The 12,318-nt window shown below is 42.8% G+C and overlaps 1 protein-coding gene across 1 annotated transcript; it reads left to right on the top strand.

Annotated features, from left to right (window-relative positions):
- Positions 1-3,988: 3,988 nt before the first annotated feature.
- On the top strand, positions 3,989-11,414 carry LOC106511021 (voltage-dependent R-type calcium channel subunit alpha-1E; the record flags this gene model as incomplete). Its single annotated transcript, XM_013999758.1, is given in 9 exon segments — positions 3,989-4,085; positions 6,310-6,415; positions 6,518-6,625; positions 6,719-6,819; positions 9,575-9,681; positions 9,796-9,952; positions 10,161-10,289; positions 10,479-10,626; positions 11,233-11,414. Coding segments are annotated over 9 exon segments (1,135 nt in total), but the record flags the coding sequence as incomplete, so codon positions are not given.
- Positions 11,415-12,318: the final 904 nt, after the last annotated feature.

Here is a 12,318-nt window from a genome sequence, read left to right on the forward strand (position 1 = left end):
TATATATATACACACTATAGGTGTGTGCAAAAAAAAGATTATGACTAAGAATTTTAGCATTTAAAAAAGCTTCTGTGTCTTCTGGTATTGATTTTTCTATTACAGGGGACAGTACAGCTTGTGTGTGTTTCCATTTTATTGATTTAGCAGACTCTTCTTTTCAAAGCACCTTAGGAGTGAAGAGGATTATGGAGGAGTATAGAGTTATATCACCAAAAGAGTTTGTAGCAAGCTTGTGGTACATGGAGGAGTTTGAATACCTTTTTTTAGAAGTGATTAAAATGTCCGAACACAGCAGAGGCCAACTCTGCTCAGGTGAGAAAAAGATTAATCCATGTCACAGGTATTACCCATGTTTATATATTTACTGCAAACAAGAGATGTTTGTGATTTATCTTCTCCTCTGAGTACCAGGCTAATAAATGAGGGTACAAGACAAGGAATCATGTTGGTTTGTGCACTGTTGCCAAGATGCTGTAGTTCTTGCCCACAGGCAATGATCGCTCTGATTAATCATGTTGTGTTTCATGGTAGAAAACATCTCTAACACAGTGCACAGGATGGCAGCAAGCAAGCAGGTAGTGGAGCCATACTGAGGTTATTTATTTCTAAACAAACCAGGTGTGATGAAGGAAGCGGAAGGTCAGATAAACTAAAATACCTGGAGAACAGACCAATCGGTTACAATATATGAACCAAACACAAATCACAAGGGAAATGAAACAAACCCTTTAAAACACAAAATTCATTAATAGACTGAACTCAAGTTTCCAACAAATCAATGCAATATTATAAAATGTTACCATGAGTGAGATGAATACAAGAAAGATTCATTCAGGCCAGGTGGAGGTTAGCTTATCACTGTGCTGCTTAGTTTGAAATCAAAACACTTGAAAATTAATCCTCAAAACATGCATTTTTTTCTAAATAGTTTGGTAACACAGAAAGGAAAAAAAGGGGAAGTCAAGTTGGACCTGCTAAGATACCAGTGGAGGTATGTTACAAATATGAAAAAGGATGATGTAGAGTTGTAGCAACTACAGGGGAATTAAGTTGATGAGCCACACGATGTAGATCTGTGAGAGAGTTGTGGAACCTTGACTTGGGCTAGATGTGGCTATATTTGAACAGCAGTATGTTTTTATGTCAAGAAAGAGCATCACAGCCGCCGTCTTTTCTTTGAGAATGATGATGGAGGAAAACAGAGAGGGTCGAGGGGAACTTCATTGTGTCTTTGCAGGTTTAGAAAAAGCAGATGGCAGGAAGCTGACGGAGGAGATGTGGTGTATGAGGACATGTGGAATGGCAGAGAAGTATGTTAGACTGGTATGTGACACGTATGAGGGCAATAGGAAAGTGGTGACAGTTTTAAGTCAGGGTTGGGCAATACTGACATAAAATTTTATCACAATTAATTGTGGCATTTAGCCTATAACAATTAATTGATGACAATTGCATTAGCACATGACCAATGTTGTGGCCTTGGTCCGAATTTTCTGGTTTTCCTCGTACACTGGTTTATGCTGGTGTTTCAGTAGAGTTAGCATTAACTGCGCCATGCCACCTTCCATCACTGGGCTCACATTCGCAGCTGATAGTGAGAGTGTGTCACACACAAAAGTATGTCCCCACGTAGCACTGATTTCAGTTATTGCAAAGTAATATTAATTGCTGACAGTTTTACTGACAATTAATTGCACACGATACATTTTTTCCCACCACTATCTCAAGGTGAAGGTGGGATTGTCTATGAGCCCCTTCCTGTTTGTGCTGGTGATGGGCAGACTAACAAATGAGGTCAGGATTATGATGTTTGCAGATGATATTGTGATCTCTGGTGAGAACAGAGAACAGGTGGAAGAGAACTTGGAGAGGTGGAGGTATGCATTTGAAGGAAGAGGAATGAAAGTTAGCTGTAGTAAGATAGAGTTCATGTGTGTGAACAAGAGGGAGGCAGGTGGAACAGTGGGGCTACGAGAAGCAGAGGCCACACAGGTGCAGAACCTGGGGTCCTCTGTCAAGATAAATGGAGAGTGTGGTAGCGAGGAGAAGAAGAAGAAGAAGAGAGTCAAAGCAGGATGGAGTGGATGGAGAAAAGTTTCAGTTGTGATTTGTGATAAAAGTGTGGTAAAGGTCAAAGGACCAGTTTACAAAAAGAGTAGTGAGACCAGCTTTGTTTTATGGTTTGGAGACAGAGACGTACAAAATGACGGGACAGAACTGGAAGTTTCAGAGATGAAGATGTTGAGGTTTTCCTTGGGTTTGACAGGAATGGATAAGATTAGGTCTATTCAGGGGTCCTGGAGAGGAGGGTCCGTCGGATAGTCGAACCTCGGATTCAGGAAGAGCAGTGTGGTTTTCGTCCTGGTCGTGGAACACTGGACCAGCTCTACACCCTCAGCAGGGTCCTGGAGGGTGCATGGGAGTTCGCCCAACCTGTCTACATGTGTTTTGTGGACTTGGAGAAGGCGTTCGACCGTGTCCCAAGGGGGGCCTTGTGGGGGGTTCTCCGGGAGTATGGGGTACCGGGCCCTTTGTTACGGGCTGTCAGGTCCTTGTACGACCGGTGTCAGAGTCTGGTTCGCATTGCCGGCAGTAAGTCGGGCTCGTTTCCGGTGAGAGTTGGACTCCGCCAAGGCTGCCCTTTGTCACCGATTCTGTTCATTACTTTCATGGACAGAATTTCTAGGCGCAGCCGAGGTGTTGAGGGGATCCGTTTTGGTGGCCTTAGGATCGCATCTCTGCTTTTTGCGGATGATGTGGTCCTGTTGGCTTCATCGGAATGAGATCTGCAGCTCTCGCTGGAGCGGTTCGCGGCCGAGTGCGAAGCGGCCGGGATGAGGCTCAGTGCCTCCAAATCCGAGGCCATGGTCTTGAGCCGGAAAAGGGCAGAGTGCCTTCTCCGGGTCAGGGGGGTCGCCCTGTCTCAAGTGGAGGAGTTTAAGTATCTGGGGATCTTGTTCACGAATGGGGGAAGAACGGAGCGGGAGATCGACAGGCGGATTGGCGCAGCGTCTGCTGTAAAGCGGGCGCTGTACCGGTCCGTCGTGGTGAAGAGAGAGCTGAGTCAGAAAGCGAAGCTCTCGATTTACCGGTCGATCTACGTTCCTACCCTCATCTATGGTCATGAGCTTTGGGTCATGACCGAAAGAACGAGGTCCCGGATACAAGCGGCCGAAATGAGTTTCCTCCGCAGGGTGGCTGGACTCTCCCTTAGAGATAGGGTGAGAAGCTCGGTCATCCGGGAGGGACTCAGAGTAGAGCCGCTGCTCCTCCACGTCGAGAGGAGCCAGTTGAGGTGGCTTGGGCATCTGGTAAGGATGCCTCCTGGACGCCTCCCTGGTGAGGTATTCCGGGCACGTCCCACCGGGAGGAGGCCCCGAGGAAGACCCAGGACACGCTGGAGGGACTATGTCTCTCGGCTGGCCTGGGAACGCCTTGGAGTTCCCCCGGAGGAGCTGGAAGAAGTGGCTGGGGAAAGGGAGGTCTGGGCCTCCCTTCTGAAGCTGCTGCCCCCGCGACCCGACCCCGGATAGGCGGAAGAAAATGGATGGATGGATGGATGGATGGATGGATGGATAAGATTAGGAATGAGATCATCAGTGTTACAGCTCAGGTTGAACAACTGAGAAAGTTAAAGAGACCAGACTGAGATGGTTTTGACATGTCCAGAGGAGGGAAAAAAGAGTCTACCTATTCTTAAGATGGACAATATATGCAGTTATGAGACAACATTCCAGCATTGATAAAAATGTCCCAGTTTGTCCCACAAGTGGCTGTTTAGAAGCTGTTTGCCCTACTTACAAGTATTATGTAATGTTTAGCAATTGTGCATCTAACTAGGGCAAGAAGTTGGACTACTGCTTTATTAAAAAGTCACACAAATAAGAATCAGCTGTGGAACTCAAAGTGTTTAAATGTGGAAACAGTCTGATTCATCCTTGCTCTGTACTGATAATAAAACTAAAGACATGTGTATTCTTTCTAGTGGAAGGATCCACTATAAGGAGATGTACAAAGTTGTACGCACAATCTCGCCTCCTCTGGGCTTTGGAAAGAACTGCCCTCACAGGGTGGCATGCAAGGTTTGGTTCCCCCATGTCAACAAACTTCCCCCCTCAGCCTCTGTTATGTGGGACCCTTCCTGATTTCCTCCTTTCCTTTCTTTTCATCTCGTCACAGATTACCTCCACCCTGCTTGACCTTTAGGGATGTGTTACTTATGTTAAAGAATGACAGTACTTCAGTCTCTGGGTACTAAGGTACAGGATGTCCCTCAGCAAAATCTCAAAGATTTTACAACCCTAATTCCAAAAAAAAGTTGCTTAAAATGTAAATTTTTTTCATGAAGTATGACTTGATAAGACTCTGTTTTATTTACATTTTACACAACCTATTTTGGGAAAAGACCATTTTGTAGTTAAAAGATTTTACAAATGTGCATGCCTAAAGCGAACTGAGCTCACGTTTATCAGGAAAACAATGAGGTTACTATGAAAATGCCATTGAAATTGAACAAATTCAACCAATAAATTTACCCATTTTACAGACCCGATGTATTTGCTCTGAACTGATTTGTGAAAGATTCGATTTTACATAAATCTCTACGCTATAAATCTGCTTTTTGAGCTCATTGAATTTACACAATGCCAATGGCAGTTTTATAGTTTTACAAGTAGACCTGTGTCCCAGAATAGTTAGGCTCTGCTAGTACTCGTAACTATGAAATGGTCTATTGGGGATGTACTTTAAACACTTAATCCAGGAGGACTTCTGTTTCTTTCTACCTTTTGGATCTGAGTTTAGCTCTGTTTTTTTCATTGCACTAGGTAGGTATTTAATCTCTGAACCAGATCCAGTGAGGCTGTCATTTTTTTTGCTTGTCCTGTTTAAGGAGTCTTGGCCTCCCAGATTTCTATGCAGTGTTGATGGCATAGAAAGAACAAAATCTGTTTTATTTACCCTACTTTACACTCTACTTGTGTGTGATGCCTTTTTAAAATAATCTTTTTCTTGTATCTCCTCCATCTTATTCCTTTTCTGTTCACCCCCCCCCCCCTTACCACTTTCATCCACCGTCCTTCGGGAATGCACTCCCTCCCCTCTTCACCATCCCTGTCACTTTCCTTACATCCTTCCTCTTCTTCCCTCTCTCTTGCTCCCTCCCTCTTCTTCATTCCCATTTTCATGGCTACCCGGCGCCCCTAGTGGCCGTATCCATTACACTGACATGTATGAGATGTTGACCAACATGTCACCACCTCTAGGCCTGGGCAAGAAATGCCCCTCCAAGGTGGCATATAAGGTAGACCGAGCGCCCCCAAGCCAGGCGCTGCCATTTTTTTAACGAGCTCTGAAATATGCAATGCAAAAAAAATTTTTTAAAACATCATCCTGTATGTATTTATTAGATAAATAAATCATGTTTTGTGTTGACTACATGAAGCAAAACTGCTTGTTGTAGTATTTGTCCATTGGCAGATAGCTCACTGCAATGATTTGCCTGTTTGCTTTGCACTTTGGCAGAAAAGTAAGACCTTTATGTGTTTACTGATGAAAAACGATCACTAATGCTGCTCATTTTGAGGCAGTGCGTATTAAATTATAAAGAAAACGTTGTTAAACATCTACATGCTAGATATGATTTGCTGTCAGTTGTTTCTCGTCTTTTTTTTTTTTTTTACTTCTCAGCCTTTAGTCACATTTACCCGTCTGCATGTGCATGCTGCCACAAGACTGTGTTGCACCGTTTCTTTTTGTACACAACATGTTTACCTGTTTGCAAGCAGGTTTGCAAGCTGGCTCAACTGCAAAATCAGCCTTAACTAGAAAAACAGAAAAATCGAAGACGATAATACTTCTTTTCTGAATATTTTGATTTCTTTTGGCAGCTTTTTATTTACAAAAAGCTTGCCTTATAATTACTTATTTATCCCAGGAAATAATTATATGGCTTTGCCCATCTGTATTCATCACTGTAGTTAAATTTTAAAGCTGATTTAATTTTAACAAAGTCATATAGCTACTTGCAAACTGAGCTGCAGGAAATGATGCGAATTATGTGGTTACACATAATTCTTTTAAGCCGGTTGCCTTGAAAACATGATTGAATTAGCTTATACATTTGTGACTTTTTGTTTTTCAGTTCAAAATCGGAATGAAATTAGTTCATTTGCTTCTTTATGATGACGTTAAACGGCCTTGAGTGGTGATTTTTGTTCCATGTAGAACAAGAGGCTTTGGAAAACTAGAGTACTAATAAATACGATTGTGGTATTGATAAACTGATGCTGTCCCTGTCCCCATCAGAGACTTGTTCTGATGAACATGCCTGTGGACGATGACATGACCGTCCACTTCACATCCACCCTCATGGCCCTCATCCGCACCGCCCTCGAGGTCAAAATAGCAAGAGGTCGGAAAAAACCGCTGAGTCAGAGACGGTGGATGTAATCTGATCTAAATCTGACAAACTCTCGCTAATCTGTGAGCATAATCACTTTTGTTTTAACTCCAGGAGGAGAAGATCGAAATCAAATGGATTTGGATCTGCAGAAGGAGATTGGGGTCATCTGGCCTCACCTGTCTCAAAAGAATCTGGACCTGCTGGTTCCGATCCACAAAGGTAATGCAGTTTTACCATCGGAGGGCTTTGGGTACAAGAGTATTTGAGTTTGTAATTTAGTTTTAAATGGTAATCATTGTGATGCCTTCACAGCCAGCGACATGACCATTGGGAAGATCTACGCCGCCATGATGATCATGGATTACTACAAGCAGAGCAAAGCTAAAAAGCTGCGACAGCAGCTAGAAGAACAGGTATTTTTTGTCATCATTCTTGGTTTTAATGCATTATTTTTGCATAAATTTGTATATACACTATGTAACATGTTTATTTTTCTTTTTTACTTTCTAAAACCTCTGAGCTTGTGCCATTTTTAATCTTTCTCTTTTAGCATACATGTTCATGAATTTGAATTGTTTAAAACTGAATAAAATTTAAACTGGGAACATTCTGACTGCAATCAAGATCATGTCGATCATCACAGTTTTTTTTGTAATATAGAAACTAAATTTAAGGGGGGGTGGTTTAAAAAAATACAGTAATAAGGTAAAGTTAAAAAATATATTTATTTATTTATCTAGTAAAACAAACAGCTTCCTTAATATACCATATTGTGGTTCTCCTGGACACATCATTAGTAATGTCCTGATGCATCTCAGTAATCCAGGTAAAAAATCAAAGGAAAAAAAATTGTATAGGTCCTCTGGACGGGTTCTTCTTTAATGAAACGTTTCGTCTCTCTTCCAAGAGACTTCTTCAGTCTGAGAGTTTCAGACAAAATTCAGGCTTTTATGTCCTGCCTCCAGGTGACTGATACTCACATCACATGACCATCGTTCACAGGTGGCTCACATCACCTGGCTATGGCTCACAGATGACTCATACTCACATCACATGGCTATCGTTCACCCTAATTAATACCTTTTGTTAACAGGGGGTGGAGTGATACTGCCAATGGCAGCGCTGTAGCAGGGGGACAGCTGAAAACGGAGGCCCCCACCTCTGTTTAATGGACGGTCTTTCTTCACAAAAATGGCTTCTTTTACTCCTCTCTCAAACCAACGTTCCTCTCTATCAAGAATGAGAACATCCTCATCTCTGAAAGAGTGACCGCTGGCCTGTAAATGAGTGAAAACTGCAGAGTTCTGGCCATTAGAATTAGCTCGTCTGTGTTGGGACATTCTTTTGAACAGTGGTTGCTTTGTTTCCCCGATGTATAACTGGTCGCAGTCCTCCTGGCTGCGACCAGTTGAAGAACCAGCTGAAGAACCCGTCCAGAGGACCTATACAATTTTTTTTCCTTTGATCATTAGTAATGTAACCTGGGATCATGGGGGATTTGGGTCTTTCAACAATCAGATCCCTAGTTTAGGCAACCCAAGCCCAAGCTTGTGTCCAAGCAGTGCCACCCTACCTATGCTTCTCCTGATCAACAACAAAACACCATTTCTGCTACGTTGGTAACTAACCTAACGGCTCTGCGCCGACTGGCCCACGAACCCTCTGCATCCCACCTCGATGGGTTCACATCTTGTCCACCATTCATTTCTCAAGCCTCTTTCTTTCCTCCATTTGGTTCTCCCGCAGAACAATGACCTCCAAGTTTGCAGCCTGCTTATCTGTGAGTTTGATGTCTGGCCTTAATGTTGTTTAGGCAACTGCTTTGGGACCTTCAGCTGCCTCCCCAATCTCCAGCTCCCATTGTCAACAGGCCAGAGGAGGTTTTCCTCAGCTCTGATAAAAACAATGGTTTTCTTCAGTGGGCGAAGGTGCTTCCAGTGGCTCATCCCACTGCAGATGGTATCTGCTATGTATAGATGATGGTGCCATCAGTAGAGCCACTTGCCCAGAACACTTAGACAACAGCTGAGGATATATTCCAGAATCCCTCTCTTCTGGCACAGAAGGTATACTAGTGTCCCCTCCCCAAACCCCATTCCCCAGATGAAGAGGTTGGAAGGTCTTGACAACACATCGTAAACAGCCTCTCCTCCTGTCCATCTTCTGCCGATTGTTTGTAGTCAGGTCACAAAGGCAACAGATCCAGGAGAGAAACCCAGACATCCTTCTTCCCAGAGATACTTTCCAGCTTGTTCTGATGGACCCCGAGGCGGTCCAAGGCCAGAGAGGATATATATAATCCCTATTAGGGATGTCCCGATCCAGATTTTTTGGCTCCCGATACAATCCGATTTTTTTAATGATTAGTCTTTCCGATACCGATCCGGTAGCTTTAATTCTTTATTTCTTTCCAAGTGACAAGGTTGGTAGTATTAAAGCGAGCCCTGCTGTTCCCACCATGAGAAACATCCAATTTGCAGATTTTGCAAGATGCAGTTTCAGCATCATTGTTTTCCATTGAAAAGTGTTCCCACACTGTGGACATGGCTGCATACTTGTGTGCGTCTTGACTTCTTAACGGCAGTTGTAAAGCATGATGATGCTGAAAACTGTCACGAAAACTGTATCGGCCCAATCACATGATTAAATCTGATTCTACCCGATTTTCAAAAAATGGCCATATCTGCCACTGATACCGATTCCAACTATCTGATTGGGACATCCCTAATCCCTATAGCAAGTCCTGGGTCTTCCCGACGGCCCCCCACCAGTGGGATGTGCCCGAAATACCTCTAACGAGAAACATCCTTATCAGATGAACCACCTCAACTGACTCCTGTTGATGCAGAGGAGCAGCGGCTCTACTTCGAGCCCTGCCCGGATGATGGAGCTCCTCATCCTTTCTCTAAGGCTTGTACCTGAGATCTTGTTATTTCAGTCATGATTCAAACCTTAAGACCACAGGTGAGGGTTGGAAGCTACACTGCTCCTCTTAAGTCTGACATTCGGCAATCAATCGGAGCCTGTCTTCCGGCACCCTGGAGTAAACTTTCCTGTAAACAGCCTATGAAGTAAAAACAAAAACAGGAGCATGCAGGGTTTTTAAAGCTTTTCAGTGAGCAAACCTGTAGATAGCTACATTTTCTCGGGTATTTTGTGTCTCCACAGAAACATGCTCCCATGTTCCAGCGTATGGACGCTTCTTCTCTCCCTCAAGAAATACTATGCAACGCCAAATCCCTGTCGTTCCTCAGGCACAGTGCCGGATCTGCTCTGTAAATATTCAACTTTTAATTTCCACACACACTTCTGCTGTGTGATGCGTGCGTGTGTTTACTCTCAGTGGTTATTCTCAGAAACTTGAGGACTTCTTTCTGTGTTCCCCCCAGCACCAGAGGGGGCTTTGTGGCACTCAGCCCCATTTCTCCACAGGAGATGTTCATGCAGCCGATGTCTCGGTCCAGAGGCGAGCGGGAGGAGGAGGAGGAAGACTATCACTCACCTTACCTCCCTTACCATCACCATCACCATCATTTACACACACTGGTGAGTGCCTAAAAAGATTCATGTTATCAGATCTTCAAAATACTTTTTTTTCTTCATTTTTGTCATTTATTGGTTGTGAATTAAATAAATAACCTCATTTTTACCAACAGTCATTTTTTATTCAGTGTGCCTCGTTGCGTGTATTGTGTTGCATTGATTCATAGGTTTTAGAAATAAGAAATGATCTTCCTCCATGGTGTGCGTGTAGGTGCCAGAGGTTGTGGAGTACAACCAAGTGATTCAGCAGGCCCAGCAGGACCCAACAATTATTAAATCACCACAGCGCACTGCTTCTATCAGAGCATCCTCCATGCCCAGACTGGCTGTTGATCCGCAGGTAATGAAAAATAACACCTTGTTTTTCAATTCAATGAGAAAACCAGAAGCACTCGGTATGCTCGTGTTTGTGGTCTGATTGCACCAAATAAAAAAAATAATTAGCTTGCAAAGGAAACCACACCCCTTACAGGCAGCACAGGCGTTATTTAAAAGATTGATTCTTCTGGTTGTTTTGCAACGCGTGCAGCCGGGGCTGTCAGCAGACAGCAAGCTGATGAAACGCTCCTTCTCCACCATCGGAGATCAGTGCGTGAACGGCCTCTGGCAGGAGCAGCACTCTCTGGAGAGGATCAGTCCAGATGACACATTCAGAACCCGGCAGAGGAGCTACAGAGGTGACTGAAACAACACATCCTGTTGTTTGTTTTTATCATTTTAAATCTTCTCGTTTTAAAAGACAGAAAAATCGAGGAACTAAACTGGGCAGAATGCATAAATTCAGCTCTTTTTAACACCAAAAATAGGAGCCTTTCGTGCTGATTAAAAATCATTCTGAATATTGATTTTTGTTTAAATGTCGTCTCTTCATTGATGGAAACTCGAGTGACTATTTTGATTGCTAAACAGACAGAAATAGAACTGAAAATAGATGAAAGATGCGTATGTGTTTTTCATAACAATCCTAAAATCAGTAGGTGTTTTTATTTATTTTATTTATTTATTTTGCACAAGTGCTAAATCAGAACACCTTGGGATGAATCATGTTCTTCACAGCGATGGTGCAAACACAAAAGCTAAACAGACCATTTATGAACACAAGCCTTTAAAACTACAGTAGGAAAAGCTTTTTACAAACTTATAAAAAACAATTTAGATTAAAACACAGATGAGGTTAGAGATTTTGATTTAAATAAATGTCATATGAATGAGTCTACCTGAAAAGGTGTGTTTAAGCCTGAATCTGAAAATGTGACACTTCTGTTTTTGCTGGCTCTAAACAGACCCTCGAATCAGCCCCCGAGAAACCAGCAGTCATGAAAGAGGGCGATCGAAGGAACGCCGCCACCTGCTGTCTCCTGACGTGTCCCGCTGCAACTCGGAGGAGCGAAGCCGGGAGCCGTCTTACGAGCGAGGACGATCCCGCTCGCCAAGCGGAGGACGCACACCTGGCTTACAGGAACAGGTGGGCGTGCACACGACCCACTAAACCAGAGGTCTTCAACAGTGGGGTCACGACCCATAGTGGGTTTGTAGAGGTAGTCCAGTGGGGTCATGAAGTTTTTGGTTAGTTAGACTTTTTATGTGCAATTATTTTTATATATTCTATATTTTTTATTTTATTATAAGTTCTGTCTTTAAACACACATTACAATGAATCCAACATGTAGCAAACTGATAAATGGATTCATAAAATAATGTATTTCAGTCAGAAACGCACACATTCAGTGAGCACACCAGCTGAACTCTGCTCCACTCACAGCCTGAACCTCAATTTATTTTGCACAGAAAGAGAAGGACCCGCCTCTAGACGGGGCGGGCCATGTGACCCTGTTAGTGTTTTTGCTCTGTCAGGTTCACAGTCATTGGTTGAGAGCCTATTAGTGTTAGGTCATTATAAAACACACGCAAAAAAATTCAATGTTCTGATCCAATATCAATATCGGATATTATTTAATAATTGTTTTATTGAATTGTAGAGTGTTTTGTTTTACCTGAGCAAGAGTTTTTCTAACATTCTACACTACAAAATAAGTAAGGAAAGTATGTAAGATTCTTTCTGATATTGTATCGAGCCGATATCGGCCAATACCCAAGGCTGCAATATTGGTATTGTATTGGAAGTGAAAAATTGTATCTGGACACCCCTAATACTTAGCACAATTTACACAACTTATTTTTTGTGCCATGTATGTATACAAATGTATGTTGGGGGTCCCCAGACTAAAAAACGTTGACCAATGCATTAATTTTTTTAAATTATTTTATTCCTTTTCTAAAAATGCAGAAGGATTTGTCAGACATTCATCATTAGTAATGATTATATTTATTTTAAAATGTCACGCTGGAAGTAAAACAAGGTGCAGCAT

The sequence above is a fragment of the Austrofundulus limnaeus genome, unplaced genomic scaffold, assembly GCF_001266775.1.
Source record: "Austrofundulus limnaeus strain Quisiro unplaced genomic scaffold, Austrofundulus_limnaeus-1.0 Scaffold2454, whole genome shotgun sequence".
In the NCBI taxonomy this organism is placed as follows: Eukaryota; Metazoa; Chordata; class Actinopteri; order Cyprinodontiformes; family Rivulidae; genus Austrofundulus; species Austrofundulus limnaeus.